Below are 24,165 nucleotides of genomic sequence, written 5' to 3' on the forward strand. Positions count from 1 at the left end.
GGTCAAGGGGCTGCCACCAGCCCTTCCTGCAGCCAGATGTGGGCTGGACTGCAGAGCCTGCCCCAGGATCAGGGCCACGGCCAGAATGCTGTGGCCAGATGGGAACGGGATCTTGATTGGGCAGGGTGTCTGGCTGGAGGGAGGATTCAAGAGCAGGCTGGGGGCAAGGTATCTGGGAGGGGGCAGGAGCAGGTTGGGGGTGCAAGGTCTGAGCATGAGGGGGTTGGGGGTATGTACATGTTTTTGTGCTATGTGCTGCTCCCACGCACCGGAGGCTTTCCCCACTGCTCCAATGGGGAAGCTGCCTCCAGCTCTGCTTCTACTTCCGGGTATGGGTCCCTGAAGCTGCAGAACACAACAGGGAACCACAGCCAACTGACTTGGGCTGCTGCCTGCCTGGCGCTCCAGCCTCATAACCTCCCCCCACCCCTGCAAGATTACAGCATCAGCACCAGCTTCCTGTGGGCAGGGGAGAGGAGAAAGCCCAAAGACTCTGTGCCATATCCAGCAGTGTACGTGCTTCCTCGCAAGCCAGATCCAACGTGGAGCCTCAGGTCTTTCTCTCCTCCTCGTCCCTCCCCCCCCCCGCCCAAGAAGCTGGTGCTGGCACTGCAATCTTGGGGGGTGAGGGAGGCTACAATGTGGAGCGCCAAGAAGGCAGCAGCCCGAGGCAGGCAGCGGTGATGGTGGTGGCTGTTTCCAGATGGGTTGTAACATGTTGGGGCCAAGGAACCAGGGTGCCCACCCAAGAAGAGGCCGGGAGGAACCCTGAGCCATGGCCACCACTTCTGACTCTGCAGAGGATGGGGAAGTGGGGTGATGCTGAGTGACATGATTACATCAGTCTGTTGTTCTGCAGGAAAAATTTTTTTATATATATATATATATATATATATATATTTCATACTTCCTTCAGTATGATTATATATCTTAGTTCTTACCTTTCTTAACACCAACTCTATTCCCTCATAAAAAGGGAAACCTCTTCGGACAGCCAACGTAACTTAATATACTGGTCAAAGATTCTACAGTTGTGCATAAGACTCCCTGCTGATATAGCAGATCATATAAGAGAGAACACTATAGAAATGAAGTAATAAATGATGATCTATAAACCACAATCATAATTTATTATTCAATACTTAACAGTCAAGGAACAGATTATGATATAGTCCTATAATGTAGGCACAGCAAAAAATGAAAGGAAATTTATTTGTGAATTGTTCTTTGAGTCTTACCTGACCAGTGTCCAGTGGTAGTGCCTGCTCTGTCTGTGCATGTCTCACTTACAGGTCTAAAGACAGTCTCCCAACCACCAGTAGCATAACGCCAATTCTGAGATTCTAATATGAGTGTTCGTTGTGTTCCATATGCAATCATGAAGCAGTAGACAACATGATGAAGTTGACAGCCATAGCCACAGCCTTTGTTGATGTTGCACACAAGTTTCTTGGCTTTGCTGCAATCCTTGGGATTCTATAAGGATGAAGAAGTATACTTGAAGACAAGATATACACAAAGACATTTTTCTCTGAGTTAACAACTGACAAGTGTCATAAATCTCATACAAGACATGCCAATTTAGTACATCCCACATTAAAATGAAGGAGCAAGCTCCAGCTGCATGAAAATTATCTATTCTGAGCGGTTAACATGAATAGCTATCATATATACTTCACTACTCCAATGTAAAATAATAAACTTTAAGATATTAAATCATGTTTTCATTTCTAAGGCTATCAGAATAGGCTGCACTGGGTCTCAAAACACAGTGTAAGAATGCTCTTTCTTGATTTCCTCTGGCTCTTTACCAACTTTGTTAGCACCCTTTCAATGAACATGTACGAATTATCTAAAAAGAAAAAAAAATCAGTCTGTTCAGAGAATAAAACAAACATTTTATTAAGAGGCTATTTTCTAAACTAGCTTAGTACAAACCAAGTATAGAACATACTACACAGCTAAATAAAATGGTAAAAAGACAACATTTTGATCTGAATTGTATCATCAATAAGCATAAAATCCACATATTGAAATAGTCCAGCTCAGCACAAAAACATTATGCACTGAAGCTTGATAAAATAATTTTAAAACAATTTTCTGCACTTTTAAGACATTATATCTTACATTAACTACATTAAATATAGACAATTTCTTCCTATTGCTTGGCCAACCTTCTTTTTACTCGTGTTTCTAAATAAATCCACCAATTTATCCAAATTTATACTTAACACATTCTCTTCTCACATCACAAACAGGAATATATGGATGCATATACTTACATACACACAGAAAAACACAGTTGTTTTTCTTACACACACTAATTTTTCTATTTTAATTAATGTTATGCTCATTGGCTAAGACTCAGCCCATGGAAAAATAAGTAGGTATAGTTCTCACTGTTATCAATGACAGCTGTCTTCCTTTTCACAGGAAGAGGACTGAACACAAATCTCAAGCTTCAACCATTCAAAAATAATAAAGTATAGAATAAGTGATTTTGCTAAAAAAGGAAGAAAAGTTTCCACTTATTATTGGGCATTGCAGCGGTTTTTTAACTGCTTCAGTAACTATATGAACAGAATACTTCAAACAAGTTACAGATGTATAAAGCCATAAATACTGTAGTTGAGTTTTAGTTACATTTACTTAATTTCTGAGGTATGCAGAAAAACATCAATTATATGGAGTTTTCAGCCAGCACTCATGTAACAACTAATTAAGTTGAATTATATAAAAATACCTAAACTCACAAAGCAGGTGGGATGTCTGTCAGCTGCTATTAAATAAAGTAACAGAAGTCATTAATGTAATAATTACAGATTATTAAACAGATGTGTCCTTTCCTGCTCCTTTCATTTTACCGTGGATGATTCGCTTCTTCTTTTGCTACTTACTGTCTTCCCTTCTTTATTTTCTGAATTTTACCCTTACTCTTCTGCTCTCCCACCCAGTTCCTTTTCTTATTTGAACATTTACTATATTAACGAAGTTTATTTAAGATGAATTAGAACCATATATTCCTCTATTTTTTGTTGTCGTGTTTTTTGTTTGTTTGTGTTTTCTTGTTTTACTTATACCTTTCTTATCTGTTCCAGGTTAATAGATGGCTTGCAGAATGTTGTTGGAGTTAGAGACAGATTTACTTTTTTTTTTTTTTTTTTAAAGAAGAAGAAGAAGAAGAAGAGGGTGAAGGGGAATGAAAATTTCAAAATATAGTAAAATTCCCCTTCCTTCTTGAAAATCCAGCTTTCTAATACAAAAATACATAAAAAGAAGTTTATCCTGCAAAGTGTTAATAAGGGCTAGCCCTTGTATGCAAAAGCTTGGGTGAAAACTGAACTGAATTCTGAGATAAATTAAAACTATCAGGCATCAGAGTATTACTTATGTTTCTCTCCTGACAAATGCCCATATTTCATATAGAGACATTACATTTCAATTAATCAGCTAATTGAGTAGTCGATGGAATTTCCACTGACTACTCAATTAGTTGATATGGATGGGTGGGGCGCTTGCTATCCCCAGCTGTACCTCTGCCTTTTAAATGTAATAAGAGCCATCTGCACTCAAAAAATCCTTAGTGTCAGCTGGGGAAGGTGTCAAAAGTGCCACTGTTGAACCTCTCAACCGTCTAGTGTGTATAACAAGCCATCAAAATGTGATAAATTATCAAAACTTAGAACACTGGTGCTCTGTTGCATATTATAGCATGGGCAAAAATTACACTGCTTTTAATTATAAAACATGTTTTCAAAGATGTTACTTCATTGTGTGAATCAAATAAGCTAGCTTTGCCATCTGTAACAGTTTAATTGGCATGGAGTAGGAGCATGGCCTGTTACAGATGGCAAAACTGGCTTATTTGATTCACACAGTGAGCAAACAGTTTTATAAATAGCTTTTATACTTCTAAAACATAATTTCTTGCTTATGGGTAGATATACAACAAAACACGGGGACCACATTTGGGACCAAGTCCTTGACCAGGCTGCTGGGAAGCTTGAAGAAGGTAGTTGTAGCCCATGTTTCTCACAGGATGCCAGAAGAAGAGTTCTCAAAGTTCAACCCAGGTGTGGCCAGACAGCCTGCCTCCATATCATCCATCTTATTTGCCTCTCTGAAGCACAGGGCAGAGAAGGAGCAATAATATCAGCATAGTCTATGCTGGCTCATCTGATCCTGAGAAGCTGAAACACAGATATGTGGATAGAGAAGCAGCTAAGTCAATAAGCTGGCCTCGAGGCTGCGGCTGGCATCTATGTTGATTCGAACACACACAGTCCCAGGAAGAGGAATTTCCCACTGAGAAAACAATGTCCTGTACTTCAAAATTTAATCACCTCAAATCTCTCTTACAAGTGTAAATTAAGTTCACAACTCCCTTGTAAGAACTGGTCTCACAGCAGACAGACCAGCATCAATTGGCAATTAAGATAAGAAAGAGAAATACGTGACCCCATGATTATAAAAGATGGGCCCAGCACACACTCACTTTGAGTGTCATTCTACCCTCTACCTGCTGGTCGGGTTAGGTGTTTGACCTCCCGAGGTTCTATGGGGACGCCCACCTCGTATTTTCGTCTTTCCTAGGAATTGAGGGACCGGCCCTGGCCTGACATGCTGGAGTCGAGAGGCACAGAAGGGGGTAAAAATGGTACCTGGATGTGGTCCTCTGTCTTAAGTGTACACATAGCAAGAGTAAACTGTTACTTGGTACCATTATTTCTATTTTTCTATCTTTATCTTCTTTGTAACCATTTTAAGACCTATATTTTGCTAATAGTTAAGAAATAGAACAATAGCCATTGCAACCATATGATTTATAAGCTTCCTCAATAAACCTGTAACTGTTTAAGCTTTAACCTGACTCCTTCAGTTGCTGTAACAGAACCAAGCACAATTTAAAAGAACTTCAGCCGGTCTAAAGGGACAGTTATAGGAAGAGCTTGGGCGTTTGGATCTGTGTCACTCCCAGGTGACAGGACCCACTGGGGCATCTTTCAGTCTTTCCTCAAGGCTGCCCGCTGCGAAGGAATTATGAAATTCTAGCAGCTGAAATCTAAGATGTAATAAGCTCTTCCTATATAACGGGGCGTCTGTTGGCCTGCTGGCCACCCTCTGCGATGGGACCCCGGTCCTAGCAGTAAAGGCACGGACGTTAAACCTTTTCTCGGAAACATACACACACACACTGCCCTGACCGTCGGCTGACACCAGGCTGTTTCTAATTTAAATCATACAGTTCTCCACCCCAACAGTTCATGTCATGCACACTATCCAATCTATGCCAGGCCCTTGCTTCCCATGCAAAATTAATACTGATACCCTCCACTTCCCCCTCCCTCCCACCCCCACAACACACAATCTACCTACCCATAGTTAGTACAGGCCAGCTTTTCCATCATCCCCAATTAATGATGGCCACTTTCCCCTTTACTGCAGCCCTTCTGTCCCCCGAAGGTAGTGCTGACTGTTAATACTTTAAGGTTACTGATGATGATTCCCTCTCCTGTTACCCTCCCAGGAGGTTAGGTTATGAGTTGTCCAAGAGGAGCCAACAGTAGACTTTGGATTAGCAAGGTTCAAGTAAGGAGAGTGTTGAAAGGCCTTCTCAGAGCTGAATTTGCTCCATTCTTCCCACACAACTTTAGTTAATAATGGGAACCCAACAGCTACCTCCCATTAAACTCCTCCTCTATCTGAAAACTTTCAGTTCTTCTTGGCCAGTCCCTCTTACCACAAAGTCTTATTTTTGCTCCTTGGAAGGAAGCTGAGGGGGAGAAAGGAGCTCATGGATGCTGGAAGTCCATCTATTACTCTCCCAGCCAACAGAGTCAGTATTGCAAATCACCTGAACATGTATGCGGTTCAGTAGAACAGGGAGTCAGACCTGGCTCCCATGTACTACAGATGAATGCTTTGGCAAGCACCTACTCTACTCAAGGAAGGAATTTCACCTTGAGCACAATCACCTCATGAATGCAGAGGAGCTGCAAACTACTTCCCACAGTCTACAATCCCCTAATATTAAAACTAGTCTTGACTTATCTTTGGAGAAATGCCATGTAGGTTTGAGTTGCATTCATTTTTAAGGGGTTATTATGCTTATAGATTAGATTTTTATGCAGTGAACTACAAAAAGAAATATGGAACAGAGCCAACACTTCATTTAAAATTGTAGAAAACTTTCTCCAAGCTTATTCAATTTTCATATGCTCTTATATTTTTATAAGGGAAAATGTAGTGTATAGAAAATTATGTGATCTAATTCCAATATCACTCAAAAATATCATTTAAAAATGTGCTTGCCTGCTGTGATAGTCTCTTTTCTTCATTTGTTTTATTTTTAGGTAACCTTTTTTTATTTTGCCAAAAAGACTGTCTTTTTAATATGCTGAAACCCATTCACACGCCTAAGTTTCAGTTAAGGTGTTTTAGAGAGCGTGTAAATTCAGTAATCTGATACTGTTAAATTAATTCTGTACATAGAGTTTGAGAAGGTAGGTGAGGAACACAGAAAACACATGTTGTAAAATATTAGAAAAAGGGATGTGGTAAAAAATATCCATTTAAGAGGAAAAGACTAGCAGAAAATGCCAGGCTAAATGTACAGTGACAAAAATTTGAATTTGCTAGACAAAAATTTCCAGACAGTATTTCATGATTATTGAAATCTGCAGTAGTGAAACAGAAGAAAAAAATCCAGTGATTTCTATGTGATGTTGACAGTCTATTTAAAGGATGTACAATTCGTATATACTCGATCATAAGCCTGTTTGTTCATAAACTGATCTCACCCGCAATGTTAATAAAATTGTAAACATTGCAATGACCCATTCATAAACCAACTGTATATGGGTGGTTTGCAAACTTTTAGTCCCAGCTCATCAGCATAAGCCACTGGCACATCAGATCATTTTACATACCCAGAGTGTCTGCAGGCATGGAGCCTCTCAGCTCCCACTGGCTGCTGTTTGCCATTCCTAGAGAACTGCAGGAAGGAAGACAGGCTAAGGGGCATCCTGGCCACCACTTCCCAACATTCCTGTTGACCCGGAATGGCAAACAGCAGCGACTGAGAGCTGAGGGGCTCTGTGCCTATAGATATTCCAGGTACATAAAATGTCCTGGCACACCAACGGTTTGCCCTGCTGGGCCCACTGAAAGTTTGCCGACTACCGCAAGTTAAAAAAAAAAATTTGCTAAAATACAACGACCCATTCATAAGCCAAACTTTGCTCTTCACTGCGTCACTCTTTACTAAAACAATTAGGCTTATGATCCCTAACTGAATTTTTCTTCCTTTGGGAAGAATGATATTATGGATAAGGCAGAAATTTCATCAGAACTTTTCTTCTGGCAGTTTGCTGTCTCAACTGAACATAAGAACGGCCATACTGGGTCAGACCAAAGGTTCATCTAGCCCAGTATCCTGTCTTATGACAGTGGTCAATGCCAGGTGACCAAGAGGCAATAAACAGAACAGATAATCATGAAGTGAACCTTTTCTCATCATCCATTTCGTGCTTCTGACAAGCAGAGGCCAGGGACACCATTCCTACCCATCCTTGTTAATAGCTATTGTTGGACCTATCCTCCATGAATTTATCTAGTTCTTTTTTTAACCCTGTTAAAGTCCAGGTCTTCACAACATCCTCTAGTAAGTAGTTCCACAGGTTGACAGTGCATTTTTCAGGGATACTAAGAAGAAAGTTTCTTCAGAGTACAATAAAAATAGAGAAAAAAGCAATTATTACAGAAGTATTAGAAAAATATGATTTCTATACTAGATATTTCAATTTGATTTCTATACTAGATGTTTCTAGACAATGTACAGGGACCTTAAAACTAAACACTGAAAATCAAGGATTGAAGTCAGGAAGAAATACAATAGCTGGTGAAGCATGTGTTAATCAGAGGAAGTAGAACTAGAATATGATCATATCTGTATTTAAATCTTTATTGTAGAAATCAAATATCTTTTTAATGAACACTTGGAAACTAAATAAGCTTAAGGAAAGACTATTACCATTTTAAATGAGAATGATGGTTCTACACCCTAGGTGTTTATGGTTCAATGAGGCCTGTTCTACACTAGGAATTTACACCAAATTTAGCTGCTAAGGTTGATTTTCTAAATGATGTGTTCACACTACCAAGCCTGTCTCTTAAACCTTCAGGGTCACTGAAGTCGATGTTGGATACTCCTGATTTCACAAGTAGTAATGCTATTCTTGACCTTGCCTGGTCGAGTTTATAGTAGCATAGATGCAGCGTTGGCCAAAGTTGAGGTTCTTGGCCTCTGGGAGGCATCCCCCCAGTGTACCATTCTGACCCCTCTGGCCAGAACTTGAGCCTTTACTGCTCTCCAGGTGAACAGGAAAAGCCCTGGGAAAGTTTGAATTTCATTTCCCATATAGCCAGCATTGCCAGCACACCTTGGGACAGGAAGCACACCTGAGCAGCACATGTGACCATAACTTCCAACACTTCAAGTCCCATAAGCTTTAGTTCCCAGAGGAATCCATTGTCTCCAAGCTCTGAACCAGCAAAAGAAATGCTGATATCTATGCAAAGATCTCAAAGGCAATAGAGGAGAAAGGATACACTAGGGACACCAAGCACTGAAGAATTAAAATAAAGGAACTGAGGCAGTCCTACCACAAAACAAAGGAGACAAATGAACTGTCTGGTGCATCACCATACACATACTGTTTCTATGATCAGCTGCGCATGGTTCTAGGGAGAGCCCGACCAGCTTCCTAAGCCTGACCATACAGTCTGGCCAAGACACTCCTGGCAGCAGCATGGAGGACAGCATGGTGGCAGAGGGAGGGTGAAAAGGAGGATGAGGACAAGGAAAATGGCCAGATGACATCTGCCAAGAGCCAAGAACTTTTTATCACGTTGGAGCCAGTCCCCGCCTCCCAGGATGTCTCCCAGTCCTGGGCAGGGTACTTCTGGTGAGTTCACAATTTTTTTTCTTACTACAAGCAGGTTAAGGCAATGGGGTGTGAAATGTGGGCACAATCTATGCCTACACAGCACGGGGGGCCTTGACCAACTTGTTAACGTATCTGGAGAGGAAGCGGGAATCCTCTCTGAACATCTCCATGAAGCTCTCAGATAGGAAATCTCACAAGGTTTCTGGGTAGGACAGCTTTAGTCCATCCTACACGGTAGGACACCTTTCCATGCCAAGCCGCTAGTAAGTGGTCTGGCATCATTGAACTCCAAGGCCCAAGTTTATGGCCACATTCAGTTAGCAAATACTCCACATGACTCTGTGTGGTTCAGAGAAGACTGACATCTCACATGGCAACTTGGATGAAGGAGGAGGAGAAGCTATTAGCTGCCCTCCTGGCTTCAGGCTTCCCTGCAGGCATGACTGGACCCTTCCACCTGAACACAGCAGTCAGCTCTCTGCATATACCCTGGATCCATCAGCTGTCCACCTCGCACAGATCCGCACGTGAAAACAGACAGGGATGAGATGGGTATGTCTACACTACAGGTTTTTTTTTTTTCCAGAAAAATGGCTTGTTTTCCAAAAAAACTTCAATTACGTCCACACTGCAATCGCATTCTTCCAAAAGAAAATCGAAAGAACAGAGGGGATTTTCCAACATTGGTAATCCTCATTCTACGAGGAAGAAGCCTTTTTCTGAAAGCTCTTTCGGAAAAAGGTGCGTGTGGACAGGGCAAGGGAGTTCTTTTTAAAGAAAAGGAAAGAGGAAAAAGCACAGGTGCCTTGCTGGCCACTCTGCCCATAGCAATCACAGCTGAAGTGCGAGATAGTGTACATTCAGTATGGACACTCTTTTTTGAAAATGCAGATCACCTTTTCAATGAACGTTTGCAGTGTAGACGCTCTCTTTCAGTAGAAGTTTTTTCTCTTCTGGAAAAGTTTCTTCCGAAAGAAGCCTTCATTCTAGACATAGCCTGTGTTTAAGGAGATGCAGGCAGAGAGGCAGGACAGAAAAGTACAGGGAAGTACAAGCAAAGGACCAAGAGGAAAATCTTGGCAACGATGGAGTAACTGGCAGTGTGTCTGGAGAACCACCTCTCCTAGGACTCCCTCGACTCTATACAAAATCACTCTCTCTCCCCCAGTTCCATAGCATCCATCCTCAGGTGTCAAAGACAAAGGAGAGGAGAACTCAAGGGCAGCCTCATACTCAACCTCCAGGGTCTCGGGAGGTAAAAGGTTGTTCTCATGTTTTTGAATCTTCCCCCTTTGGATTCCTGCCATGGACTTCTTTTCTTTTCCTACTGTCTTCCTTAAATAAAAAGTCATGATCACTAAAAAATGGTCTCTTTATTGCTTGTACTGCAGGGATGGTGCGCAGGATTACAGACAAACAGTAAATACAGGGACCCCTTGTTGAGTCTCAAAACTGGCCACTCATAAAACTATCTTTCCAAGTGATGCCCCATGCTGTGCTTTCCTTATCACCCTGGTGTTTGGCTGCTCAAAGTCTTTGGCCAGGCACTCTGCTTCAGCCCCCCAGCCAGCCAATAACTTTTCCCCTCTGCTCTCGCAAAGATCACAAAGCATACAACATATTGCCACCACAAAGAGAATGTTGTGTTCGCTGAGGTCCAACCTAGCCAGGAGACTCCTAAACCTTCCCTTTAAATGTCCAAAAGCACATTCGACCACCATTCTGCAATTGCTTAGCCTGTAGTTGAACCACTCCTTTCTGGAGTCCAAGCTGCCCATGTATGGCTTCATGAGCCATGGGAGCAAGGGATAGGTGGGGTCACCTACGATCACTATTGGCATTTCCACCTCTCTGATTCTGATTTTCCTGTTTGGGAAAAAAGTTCCAGAGTTTACCTTTCCCAACCATCCCACACTGATGTCAGTGAAATGTCCCTTGTGAACCACCAACACCTGCAACACAGTGGAGAAGCTCCCCTTATGGACTCCTTAGCAAGGTGGTCAGGGGCCAAGATGGGAATGTGTGTTCTGTCTATCACCCTACCACAGTTAGGAACCAGACTGCAGCAAGGCAATCCACCATGGTATCCATTCCCAGAATCACAACCCTCCATAGCAGAATGGTATTGATCACCTTGGCTATTTGTATAACAGCCCCCACTATAGATTTCCCCACTCCGAACTGATTTTCAACTGACTGATAGATGTCTGGCATTGCAAGCTTCCACAGGACTTTGCCACAAATGTCTCCATGGTCATGGAGGGTCTCATTCTGGTATTCTTGAGTTTCAGGACAGGGAAAAGCCATTTGTAAAGTTTCAAGAAAGTGGCCTTGCACATTCGGAAGTTTTGCAGCCATTGCTGATCATTCTATATCTCATCACAAAGCAGTCTCACCAGTCTGTATTTGTCTCATGGCACAGAACTGGCATTCCATTGTGTCAATAGAATCAAACACCAGCTGCAGTTCCATTTTGCTCAATGCAAGGGCTTGCCTGCACAGCGTAGGACCCCCATACGGAGAATATTCCTTCTCGTCTTCTTCCTGGAGTGTCATGCTATTGCTCTCAAAGTAATGCACCGTTAGGCACACCAAGAGATATCACTATCACAATGGTTTGATGTGGATCCATGCTTGCGCTGCTATGGCATCTGGCTGGGAAACCAGGGCCAAAAAGAGTGCAAAAAGACTGTTTCTCAATCAAGGGGAAGGGAGAATATGAGTGCATTATGGGACGTTGATGACATGAACCTATAACCACCTGCTGCAATTTTGGTCTCAGTGTGCATGGGGCGCATAACCCAGAATGCAAAGCAGCGCAGGCACTGTGGAATAACTACCTACAGGTCACCGCTCTCAAAGTTGATAGTAGTCTCCCATTGAGTTCTTTCCCGCAGCGGGGACACGGCCTTTCAACTCTGCAAAATTGGTAAGAAATTGAACATAATGGATTTGGCCTCGTCTTGTAGTTTTGACATGGCCTGAGTAACACTGTAATTATGTTCTTTATGTAAAGTATTTTCTCTCTCACTTTGTAAAAAACACTGATGAACTGAAGAATGTGTCTGTGGGAGAACTCCCAAAAGATATGGCCACTTTTTGTAATATACCAAAGCACAAGCTATTTTTAGCTTTTGCAGACTTATGGCATCTGAATGGAAAGGCAAAGTTTAGTCTCCTAGAAATCATAGATTCTGCAAAAAAACAAACACCCAAAACATGTGTGAAAAGACTACATTATCACACCATTATATTTAAAAAACAGCAGTTAAATCTTTGTATATTGTTGACTTAGTGTTTGAAAATACCACTTTACTGTACACAAAAATGCAAATGATATTACACCATAAATCCTCTCATAGCACTGTCTACAGCATTTACACCTTCATTTAAAGTATTTGAATGTTTTTACTAGTCTGGCATATTTTAGATTTTTTTCAACAAAACACATTTTCAAATTTTCCTTTTGTTTTAAGTGCCCTTCTTACCTGAAGGTATGTTATTCTCCTCTGTACCAACTCTGTCAGATCTTTGGCCTCTTTGTCTCGCCAATCACCTGCTCCATCTGTTTGACTGAGGTAGTACAGATCTGTCATTATCGACCTATAAAAAAGGCAAGCAATAGTAGATATCTAACTTAATACTACTAAATTAAGGGATTAGGCAAAAACCAAGATGACAAATAGGCCTTTAAATAGGCTTTCTGATTACATGGGTCCATATGCACTATACAACACTAAATTAATCTGACTGTTCATACACCATGGAATCAGTGCAGATTGCCTTTTTCTGCATGTATACCCCAACACAAACAGCAGCAGCAAAATGTGTAATTCTGTGTCTTCATTTTACCATGTTTCTACAACCATATGTAACTGCAGAATTAAATGGCTCTGGGGTGGAAAAGATCTTAAGATCACTATTCCAAACTTTTACATTTGTGCTGAAAATAACCCCAACAGCATTAATTCCAAGACAGATCTTAAATTCATTGGACAAGGAAGAGACAGTCCAGGGGTGACTCCTAAAGTGCATTTCTGACATTATGTTGCCATGCTATCAAAGATCAGCTTACTGGAGACCACCCAGGGTTACGCTAGCATGGGTTTATTGATAAACTAAAGAAGATAGAGCTGCCACCACAGGTTTAAACTAAAGAGGGAACCAACTATCTCTCTCACACACAAACAAGCGCACACACACTTTCACTCATTCGCTCATTCACACACATTCATTCCTGCCCTCAGGCACTCACACAGGCATACGGGTTGCAGAAGGAGCCATGGCATGATGGTTCTGGAGGGTCTGTCTGCTTATCATGGCTGGGGAGCTGCTCAGGAAAGAAACTGGCTATAGAAAGGGGAGCTTCTCAAAAAGAGGAAAAAAGGGGCCTTCTCCCAAGTGCTCTCTTCTTTTATTGTCTCAGTATAGCTCCTGTGACTCATCCACCTTTGTCACCAGAGAGCATGCCCAGACTTCCTTTGGTCCAGCAGAGCAGCATTCTGACGACTCATCACCATGTGCCCAGACACACACACACACACACACACACACACACACACACACACACACACACACACACACACACACACACTGCACACACACACACACACACACACACACACACACACACACACACACACACTGTTTAGAGCAAGTTACACAGTGGCTGAGAGTTACAAAGTTGCAGCTTACAATAAGTTTCAGAACCTGTAAAGCAAAGTTGCTGAAAGTTACAAAGTTGCAAGGTTTAACAAAGATTACAAGTTGCAAAGTTTAAAAGGGAATGCAGTTACAAAGCTTCACAGAATCATTTCCAAATCAACAGTAATGAAGTAACTTAGAAGACAATTCCCTCCCCACCCCCACCCCCAAGCAATGCAGTCAGCAGGAGGATTTTGTCAGTCAAGTCATGTGTTGGCAGGACCTTACAGTTTAGTGCCGTGGTCACCAACAGGTCAATCGCGATCTACTGGCCGACCGTGAGACCTCGACCAGTCGATCGCGAGGCGTCCTGTCCGCCCCGCCCCCATTTCCCTCTCACCCCTGAGAAGCCCCACTACCTACCTCAAGTGAAAATGGAGGTAGTGTCGGCTTCCCGGGGACGGACAGAAGTCCCGCAGCTTAGCGCCACTTCCGGTGAGGCCAGAAGTACACTAGCTGCTCTGCCAGGTGTACTGCGGGAGGGAGCATGAGCTTCCTGCACCGCACAGGAGGGGCGAATCAGCTCCGGGGGAGGCGCGCAGGGGATTTCCCAGTGCGCGGGGGGGGGGGGGGGGGGAGGGTCGGCCCTGGGGCAGGCGCGCGTGCGCGCAGAGCTTCCCTGTGCGGGGGGGGGGGAGGGTTGGTGCGGGAGGGGGGAGGGTTGGCGCCGGGACAAGCATGCGCGGGGCTTCCCTGCACAGGGGGGGGGGGGGGAGTCGGCCCCCTGGGCAGGCACGCGTACACACGGGGCTTCCCTGCGCGGGAGGGGAGGGGATCTTGGGAGGAGGCAGATGCAGGGGACTCTCTGCCTCCACTGGCACCCCACCCCCCAGATACAGAACGCTGTCCACACTCCCCTGTCCCCAGCCACAGAACGTCATCCCCACTCCCGTCCCCACTCCCCTGTCCCCAGCCACAGAACTCTGTCCCTATTCCTGTCCCCACTGGCACCCTGTCCCCAGCTGCAGAAACCTGTCCCCACTGGCACACTGTCCCCTGCTGCAGAACCCTGTCCTCTGCCCTCCCAGCACCCTGTTCCCTCTCCCCTGCACGCAGCCGCAGAACTCTGTCCCCACAAAATGTATAATTATAAATGCTTCATTTTAGATTTAAATAGCATGAATAAAAAACAGACCATTTATTTCATAACTATAAACACGTGATTTTAATTTTATGTATCACATAATTTAAAAATAAACTGTTTATCAGAGTGTGTAAGTAAGGGCTGGCGATAGCAAGTGATGGACAGGAGGAGAATAGAGAGGGTGGGGCTTCAAGGAAGGGGCGGGGCGGATCTTGGGTGTAAAAAGTTTGGAGACCACTGGTTTAGTGTATTTCCAGAAAATGCATGTGTAAAATCAAATAATAGCTCAGGCTGAGGCTTTTTATGCAACACTTACTAGTACACCAGGAAACCAACCATAGAACATTACTTTAAAAAATTATGACAGAGACATACATATCTGTATACAATTTTTTTAAAAAATATTATCATGGAAAAGATGAGTAATAGCATAGATGTAAACATGACATAAATCTGGATTTAAGTCACAATAGTTCAGAAAAAGTTTTCATATCAATGCACAAGGGCACACTTTTATATATCTATCCATAAAGCAGTTATACTTAAACTGTATGACCATTAAATGCAAAAAATCTGCATTAGTATCACAAATTTAAACTAGAGAATTTAGATAGCATTTTTTTCAGATCTATCAGATACCAAATGATAAGTAGTATCTAGTGGATAATCACAACTAGTGGGTAGTGAGGAAATTCTAGCAAAAGGGAGCAGGAAGATGGTAATCATACTGGGGAGATGGAAAGGCATCCTGATCAGCAGGAGGGAATTTGGGCAGGATAGAAGTACATCAAAGACAGCTACAACCACATACCACAGGCATTTTATGGTATACCATGATTTTTTTTTTGTGGGGAGGGGTTTGCAGACTGGCAGCAATTGGGGCAGACAACAAGTGGAAGGGGGCTGTCCTGACAAAATCCAGTATTCCGAGTACAGAGAGGTTTGGATTTTTATGCACTCAATAACCAATTTATGCAACGAAGAATCAGTAAATGCAAAATATTATGGAATTTCCATTGACTAGTCAATTAGTCAATAAGTGAGGGAGCTGCTTCTGGCTCTTAATATATTTAAAAGGCTGAAGTGTAGCGGGACGGGGGGGAAACTTGGCACAAAGCCAAGAATCAGCTCATGCCTGGTCCCTGCTATCCCTGTCTCCCTTGTCCCTGCCCCCCCGAGACACTGCTGGAGGGAACTGGCTTTTAAGATGCTAGATGCAGCAAAGGGGGAAGGAGTGATTAGTCAAGGAACTAATCAATTATCTGATAACCTTATACTTATCGGATAGTCACCTAGTCACTTACATCCATAACCCACAACATTAACTTGTCTATTCTGCAAATACTATAGCTTTACATTTAATAATCTAACTAATAATCCAACAGCGTCAGAGAATGGATCAGTTCCTATATTTGACACTGCTTAATTATAATACCCATTTGCTTGTAACTTTGACAAACTTTAACCATTTGGGATAGTGTACATTTTATTTGGACTTGAGGGGCTGTGATTTACCAGCAGAATCTTGAATCACACATGGGAATATTGGACCTGAGAGAGGGGTTTGGGGATAGAGGAAGCCAGTGGGTCCAGGGAGCATGCCTATTTCCCTAAGATCCCTTTCTAATGCATCCTCAAGGGAAAGATGGTAGAAAAGACCATAACTGAGGCTACTCTTTATATACAGACTTGTTAAAGTGGGGAACAGGTTCAGCATGTAAGTTAATTCTGGCATCATATACCATAGGAGCTCTCTCTCTACATTAAACATGGTGTTCTTTGACACACCGAGGCTATGTCTACACTGCTGGGGAGAGGGGGGTTGTCAGAAAAAGATATGCAAATTGCGTATCTTTTTCTGCTGGGTTTTTTTCGGAAGAGGCGATCCTGATATCTGACCCGTCTACAAGGAGTCAAAAGTAAAACAAAAAACAAAAAAAACCCTCCTCTTTCAGAACATCCTTTTTTCCTCATAACATGAGGGACACAGGGATACCAAAAGAACGCACCCGCTTTTTCGGAAACTGTTCTGAAAAAGTGGACGTGTTCCTGGATGCGGCAGAGCTTTTCTGGGATACCAAGAGTATCCCGGAAAAACTGTGCATTTTAGACATAGCCTGACAGAGTTGTACATACAGGTAGTGTCAGAAACTGATCCTGATCCTTCCTTTAATGAAGAACATATCTTTGGCTCTGTGGGTCTTTCCATTTTCCTAATTTAGAGCTCTGTTTTCCAGACCATTGCTTCTCTATAAGATCAACAGCATTAACATTCCCTGGTTAGGTCATCATATGGTGCTCCTTTCAATGTACTGTTAGCAAGAACCTTTAATATAATCTCTTGCATTAAGAATTATGCTAGTTTTTCTGTTTGTCATAATTATCATCCAATAGAAATCAATCAAATCCTTTTTACATTTTATTATCATGCTCCAGGCTCTTAAAGCTTCCTTTCTCCTGATGGCAATATTGCAAAAGGTGTGTTTGTCTTAGCCAACTAACCCAGATTCTTATTAGATAAACAGCTCAAAGAAAAAGATGGGAAAGATAGAAATAAAGTAGGGAAGAAAAAGAGACACCAATTTCACATTCCAGGTGGATTCACCAAAGGATTCACATTTCAGAGGGCACGGCATTAAATGAAACCCAAGGGAGGAGCTGATCATGTTTAGTTTCTTCTCCTTGCCCAATCTGGTCAAGACACCTTTCAGAGTAAGGAAAATGTAAACCCAATGATGTGATGGCAAATCAGAAATTTAATATATGGTGGAAGCAGGGATGATGAACCTCATTTCCAGGAGTGGCTCGAGGTGAGCTGCCAGCAGCTGGTGCCCTAGGTGGGATGCGTGATTGGCGCCCCCGCCTCCATAGCCCTCAATGGCGTGACATCATCATTGTGTGCCCCGTTGAACGCCGCGCCCGTGGCGACTGCCAAGGTTGCCTGCATCCATGGGCCGCCCCTGCTCATTTCCTCTTTAGCAATTTAATAACCACAAGATGTTCACTGCAGAACCTAGTTTAGAAAATTGCCAGGAGAAACTCAGAAAAAACAGTGTCCCTAATCCTTCAGGTCATTGTTATACCAGATTCCACCACAAACCTCAAAGACTCTTAATTGTTATCTTTGTTGAATGACATCTAATTTGTACCTGTCTTTTTTTCTTTGATATTTCTTTATTTTTATAAACTATTTTATATAGTAGGTTGCACTAAACCTGCATTACCATTTACCCACTTTGCACTCCCCTAAAACACAAGCTTCTCTGAAACATGTTTCCCTTATCCAGGACAAGGGGCTCTGGCTTGGTGTAAATAGCTCTCTCTACCATCATTCTGGAGCACAAAGCCTGTCCCAAAACATCTTAGTGCTGTTTCAGAGAAAAGCACAAGAGAGCAGATACCTGCTGATTTGCTTCTAAAAGACAGACCTAACATAGGTAGTCTAGAGGACTCACTGAAGAACTGCCTGGAAGAGGGGGCTTTGTCATGGGTGATTCTGATAGCTAGTGATCACCATTTCTTGCTTTCTGTCTGGGTCTCTTATAAAGCTTGACCACATCAGAAAAAGCAGAGCTCAATGTCACTGATTTTAGTGGTGACCCCTAACAGGAAACCTCCCTGTCAGTGTTCTGCACTGTGGGGTAATTGGATTGGGACTTTGGAGGGCTGGCTGCCCTGCTGCACCTCTCTTGGAATGATCTGAATCAGAATTTCTGTGAGTATCACCTGTATAGATTCCCAGCAGTATTCAGAGGAATTAGCCTGATATTTCTCCTTCAACTTACTGTGGCTAGGTCTAGACTACAGTCCCTTGTTGGAAAATACTACACAAATTGCGCTCCGCAATTTGCGTAGCTTTTTCTGATCGCTTTTCCAGAAGAGGTTTTTCCGCCATTTGGCCCCATCTAGATGGGGCAAAATGGTGGAAAAGCCTCCTCTTTTGTAAGAGCTCTTATTCTTTGTAGAGCGAGTTATACAGGGCTCCCTGAAAGAGCACATTTGCTCTTTCACACACAAAAAAAGCGGAAGAGCAAATGCGTTCTCTGGACGTGGTGGAGATTTTCCAGGATACCAAAAAACACGCCAGTCTAGATGTACCGTGAGGCAACCTTGCCTCAGGATCTGGGTGTTTCCCTGGAGATTCCTTCTAGAATAATGAATTCCTTTAAAACTAATAATTTAGAGGCATTCCCCATATTTCTTGATTGCACTGGATGACAACTTCAGAACAATTTCAAATCCATGAATGTTATAGGACGACTCCAGGCCCAGTATATGCTGCAAATTGTCATTTTTTTGAACATTGTTAAGCCATGGGATTGTGACTTGAAGCCAGAGACCAACCTCCTTCAAATGGCATTTGGAATGGAAACACAAAAAACTGCTGAATAATCTAGTGGCATGGAAGAAACAAGAAAATGTGTGCATGTGTTAAAACCCAATATGTATTGAAATAGCTGTGCCAAGCACCGAAGCAAATGTGCCAAAGTGTCAAGGCATAATAGCCAAAAGTCACTCAAGCTCAGAAACAGAGGAGTCAAGAGCCCTTCAAGCAATGAGCAAATACCTCAAAATACTGAGAAAACACCAATGCAGTACGCTGGAATATTGAGAAAGAAGAATTATACTGGAGTTGCAGCAACCAATGTATGAAGATGTGCCTCTAAGTACTATCTGGGGGAGTGTTGGCTGATTGGCAAATTTAGAATTTAGGACTTCATTTTAGGTCCATATTAGTTTCATCTTAGATCATATCTGGTCTCTCAGATCAGGCTTATAACAACAACTGATAATAATGCTAAAGTGACAAATACTGTTTTTAGTAGGTTCACATAATTCACCTGAAATCAGTGAAGCCTCAGTCATGCAACTGACTATCTTCCAACAGACTCCAATGCACAGTAAAGTCAGGGGCACAGAACTGTCCACATACAATCAATTACAGAATTTAAGCATGGAAGTTTTGCAGGTGGGGGAAAAAAAGTGATCTATTTAAACTCTGCCTACCCTCTACTTTAAAAGAACAGTTAAATGGAAGAAACACTGTGCCTTGCCATTTAAAATGATTATATAAAAGGTGTTTTCTCTTCATGCTGTTCCAGTAAATACATTTATGATAGAATTATGAATCTTCAAAAAGGAGGGGGAAAAAGGCTGCCAGAAAGTCACTAGTAGAGTACTAAGACACTAAGAACATTAGAGAATTTTTTTGTATGTAGCAACCAGGAACACACAAGTAAATCCACAGCACACCGGAGCACCCTAGCTTTACACCCCATTTTGCCACAAACTAACTATCTCGACATGCCCTTCTATGTGCACCAACTGCTGCTGTTACAATTTGTATCAAGGTTCTGGAAACTCTGGCTTCTCTTTTCACCTCAATAATTTCACAAGAAATTCTCAATAAAAATGTAATTAGTCCTTTTTTATCTGTATAATTTATCTGTGTATCCAAGGTCACGTCTGGACTACAATCACAGGTCATGAATGCATTTAGCTTTAATCATGCTAGCTTGGTTCATTGAACAGTGAAGCTGTGGCAGCACAAATTTCAATGAAGGCTATACAAATCCACCTGGAACCAATGGGCCCATGCAGATTATCATATTGCACAGATGTAATGTACTTAAACTTGTGTAAGGCATTTTCCTTAGTACTGCACAACATTTTATTAAAAAGTTGGTGCTAAACAATATCAATAAAGCACATATTAAATTGTTTAAGGGCCGGCCAACTGATGGATCTCAAGTAGATATCAATAGAGAATAATCATTAATTGTTGGGTTTTTTTCAAGTAGGGTTCAGCACGGATTAGAACTAGTCCCAATGTCATACAACATTTTTTATCAAAAATATGGAAATAATTATAAAATCACTGTTGATAAAATTTGCCCATGACACAAAAATTAGTTGAGGGGTAAATAACAAAGACCACCTGACAGCCACAAAGAACAATCCAGACTGCTGGTAAGCTGAGCCTATTCACATACAACACACTTCAATATAGCTAAATTCAAAGTTATACATCTAGAAAAAAGAATGCAGGCTGTATCCTGGAAAGCACTGACTCTGAAAAGCATTTTGAAGTCATAGCAGACTAGCAACTCCACATTAGCTCCCAGTGTGATACTAGGACAAAGAGATATAATGAGAGCCTTGGAATGTATAAATAAAGAAGTAGTGAGTAGTAATAGAGATCTACCTCTGTACATGGCATAGATGAAACTGTACAGCCAGCTTGGAAAAAGAAAAGGACAACAACATTATTTGAGGACTGGAACTAATGCCTTAAAGTGAGGGACCTAAACAGCTTAGGAGAAAAAAGACAGGCTATGTTTACACTACAAAGAAAAGTAGAAAAAAGAGACGCAAATTGCAATTTGCGTATCTTTTTCCGATTTTCTTCTTAAAAGAGGCTTTTCCGATATTTGGCCCATCTACATGGGGCCAAATGTAAGGAAAAACCCCTCTTTCGGAACATCCCTTCTTTCTTGTAAAACAAGGTTTACAGGGATGCCGAAAAATGCATCGGCTTTTCCAATTCCCCCCCCCCCCCGAAAAGTAGATGCTTTCCTTAGATGCAGCAGAGCTTTTCTGGAATATCTCCGGTATACCAGAAAAGCTCTATAGTCTAGACCTACCGAGAGGTGACTTGATTAGCATGTAAGTACCTTCACAGGAAAATGCTGGTTATGAAGGAGTTTTAACTTAGCAGAAAAAGACCGAACAAGAACCAAGGGCAGAAAGCTGAAACCAGACAAATCTGAATTAGAAACAAGGTACAATTTTTTTAAAATGAGGGAGAGATTAACCATATGATCAAACTATAAAGGGGGGAATTCTCCATTTATTGATGTTTTCAGAATAAGACTGGATGCGTTCCTGAAAGATACGCTTTAGCCAAAGACAAATTATGCTTTAGTCCAGTAGTTCTCAACCTGTGGCCCAATTAGCACACAACAGCAGCCCAACCATGTGCTAAAGACCACCAGGCCCACAGGCTAAAGGGTCCAAGGCCTGCAGTTGGGGACCTGTGACTGCTGGCAGGCCCTGCAGAGCAGGGAATCATGGACCCAGAGCTGCCACCTGGTCCCAAATAATCAGGGGCCCAGCGCTGCCACCAAGCCCTGCCACCTTCATGCCCTGTGTGGTCCTCTGTAGTGGGGTAGCCACATGATGTGATCCAGCACTCCCACCAATCCCGGCAGGGTTAAGGGTCTGAGGCTGCTGCCTGGTCACACATAATGGGAGTCTGGGGGTGCTGCGGGTTGACATCCACTGCACTGCCACCCAACCCCCACGGCCAGGTTACATACTGTAGGTCACATATGCAGCCCACAATGATAAATATGTTGAGAACCACTCCTTTAGTCAAATATTATTTAAAAGGCCCATATAGGGATAATTCAGATTAGCTGATCTAATGGGCCCTGTCCTGAAACTGTATGCAACTGCAAACATTCTGGGTAAGAAGGATGAAATTAAAAAATGAGTAGACAATGTCTCTTTACTCTCTCCCAACAATTTAAATTTACACTATCTTTAACTGAAAATTTCACTGTCATAATTATTGCTAAAATTAATTTCAAAGAAAAGAAAATTCTTACTAGCTATTCCTGTAAGACGAGATCATTTTTCAGAACTCCTTTTAACACTACCATTGATGTTAATGTGTGAGGATCTCTTAGTTTAATTTAAAAAGGGGGAGGGGTAGAGAGCAGTGTTCAGTGGTAAACTGTGTTAACATAACAATTTTTCTTTTATTGTTCACTAATGAGACAGTAATTGTAACCAGAATCCTACTGGGAACATAAGCTTTTAAATATAATAGCCTAAGGACAGTTTTCACTGTATTTAAAATGATTCTTAGATTCATTTTGTTCTGCATGAACACACAACCACTGAAATGTTTTCATTTCACATGAAAGACAAATTTCACATTAAAGACACTTTTAGTAATGGGAAAGGCACAGGATCAGCTTCAACTGCAAACACCATTCAAGTTTTTCTGTACAGCACAATGATAGGCAATGCAATTAAAGCCAAGTTACATTTGTATCTTAAATATTCTGTTAACCTTTAATTAGGAGGAGAAATAGCTTTTTTATAAAAAATGGCTTTAAGTACTGAATTATCAGGACATCTTCCCATTTTAATGTAATTCCTGTTATACCATATGTTATTGAACAATATCAGTCATTTCATTATGAAATAATGAAAAAAATCCTAAAATTAAATGCTTTGTGTGTTTTGTTAGGTGAGAGAGAGAGGGAGAGAGAGAGGGAACTACAGTAGTAGTAGGCAGCCATAATAAACTATGACAGTTCACACTGATAAATTAAAATATACATAAGAATATCAAACCAGCGTTTCCATCTTATGTATAAGATTTAATAGACAAATCAGCAGTCTTAATCTGTCACCTGTAACAGAGATATAATTTGCTACTGTCCCTAACATGATATTATAATCCAGACAGTAGCCATTCCCCCCTTTGCAAAGAATCTAATAAATGTTTGACTACCTTCATCAGTTTGTAGTCTTTAATACAATAAAAATGTAGTAACAATCAGCATTAGTACCTTTCTTGGTGACCCAAATCGGATAGGAATTCATCAATGTGTCTTTGGAGTTCACTTCCTTCCAAATTTTTCAATTTCTTCAATTCACTCTGCAGAAAAAACCAAAGTTCCTTGGCTCCATTTTCAATCCTTCTTCTCAATATTTCATGGTCTTTCCCCAAGCCTGCTATTAAAAAGTATCAACATGTCAACATTTCTGGTGAAGTGGCAAGTGATGAAATTGAACCATTTATGATATGGTAAATCAGTGTTTTATAAAAAAAAGAAAACATCTCTCTACCAACCATCTCCTGTTTGCTTCTTATAATTTTCTATCTGTTCTTTGGCCTTTAAAAGCTGCTCCTCTAAAGCATGTACTCTTCCTGCAGCAGGCCCCTGATCAATGGGACCATCTGGTATCCTAGAGTAAAAGTAAGAAAATTAAAGTAATTAAGTTTATAAATTATGTAATATTTGCTTATTTTGCTGAACGTAAAAAGTCTCAGAGGGGTAGCTGTGTTAGTCTGTAACTTCAAAAATAACAAGCAGTCCTGTGATAGAAATGTAGCCGTGTTAGTCTGGGGTAGTTGAAGCAAAATGCAGGACAATGTAGCACTTTAAAGACTAACAAGATGGTTTATTAGATGATGAGCTTTCGTGGGCCAGACCCACTTCCTCAGATCAAACCATTTGATCTGAGGAAGTGGGTCTGGCCCACGAAAGCTCATCATCTAATAAACCATCTTGTTAGTCTTTAAAGTGCTACATTGTCCTGCATTTTGCTTCAAGCAGTCCTGTGGCACCTTATAGACCAGGGGTGTCCAAACTTTTTTCAAAGAGGGCCAGATTTGATGAAGTGAACATG

General features: G+C 41.7%; 1 protein-coding gene across 5 annotated transcripts in view; it reads right to left on the bottom strand.

Annotated features, from left to right (window-relative positions):
• The window catches only part of FUT8 (fucosyltransferase 8), a 172,570-nt gene that overhangs the window by 52,182 nt on the left and 96,223 nt on the right, over positions 1–24,165 (bottom strand). For all 5 annotated transcript variants that reach the window (XM_075927433.2, XM_075927431.2, XM_075927429.2 and 2 more), the window contains 4 exons: positions 23,606–23,721; positions 23,322–23,487; positions 12,437–12,551; positions 1,239–1,476 (listed from right to left, as the gene is read on the bottom strand). In XM_075927433.2, the coding sequence (XP_075783548.2) occupies positions 1,239–1,476; positions 12,437–12,551; positions 23,322–23,487; positions 23,606–23,721 (635 nt within the window). The remainder of the gene's footprint in view (positions 1–1,238; positions 1,477–12,436; positions 12,552–23,321; positions 23,488–23,605; positions 23,722–24,165) is intronic.

Source organism: Pelodiscus sinensis, chromosome 5, assembly GCF_052426305.1.
Source record: "Pelodiscus sinensis isolate ZL-2025 chromosome 5, ASM5242630v1, whole genome shotgun sequence".
Taxonomy (NCBI): Eukaryota; Metazoa; Chordata; order Testudines; family Trionychidae; genus Pelodiscus; species Pelodiscus sinensis.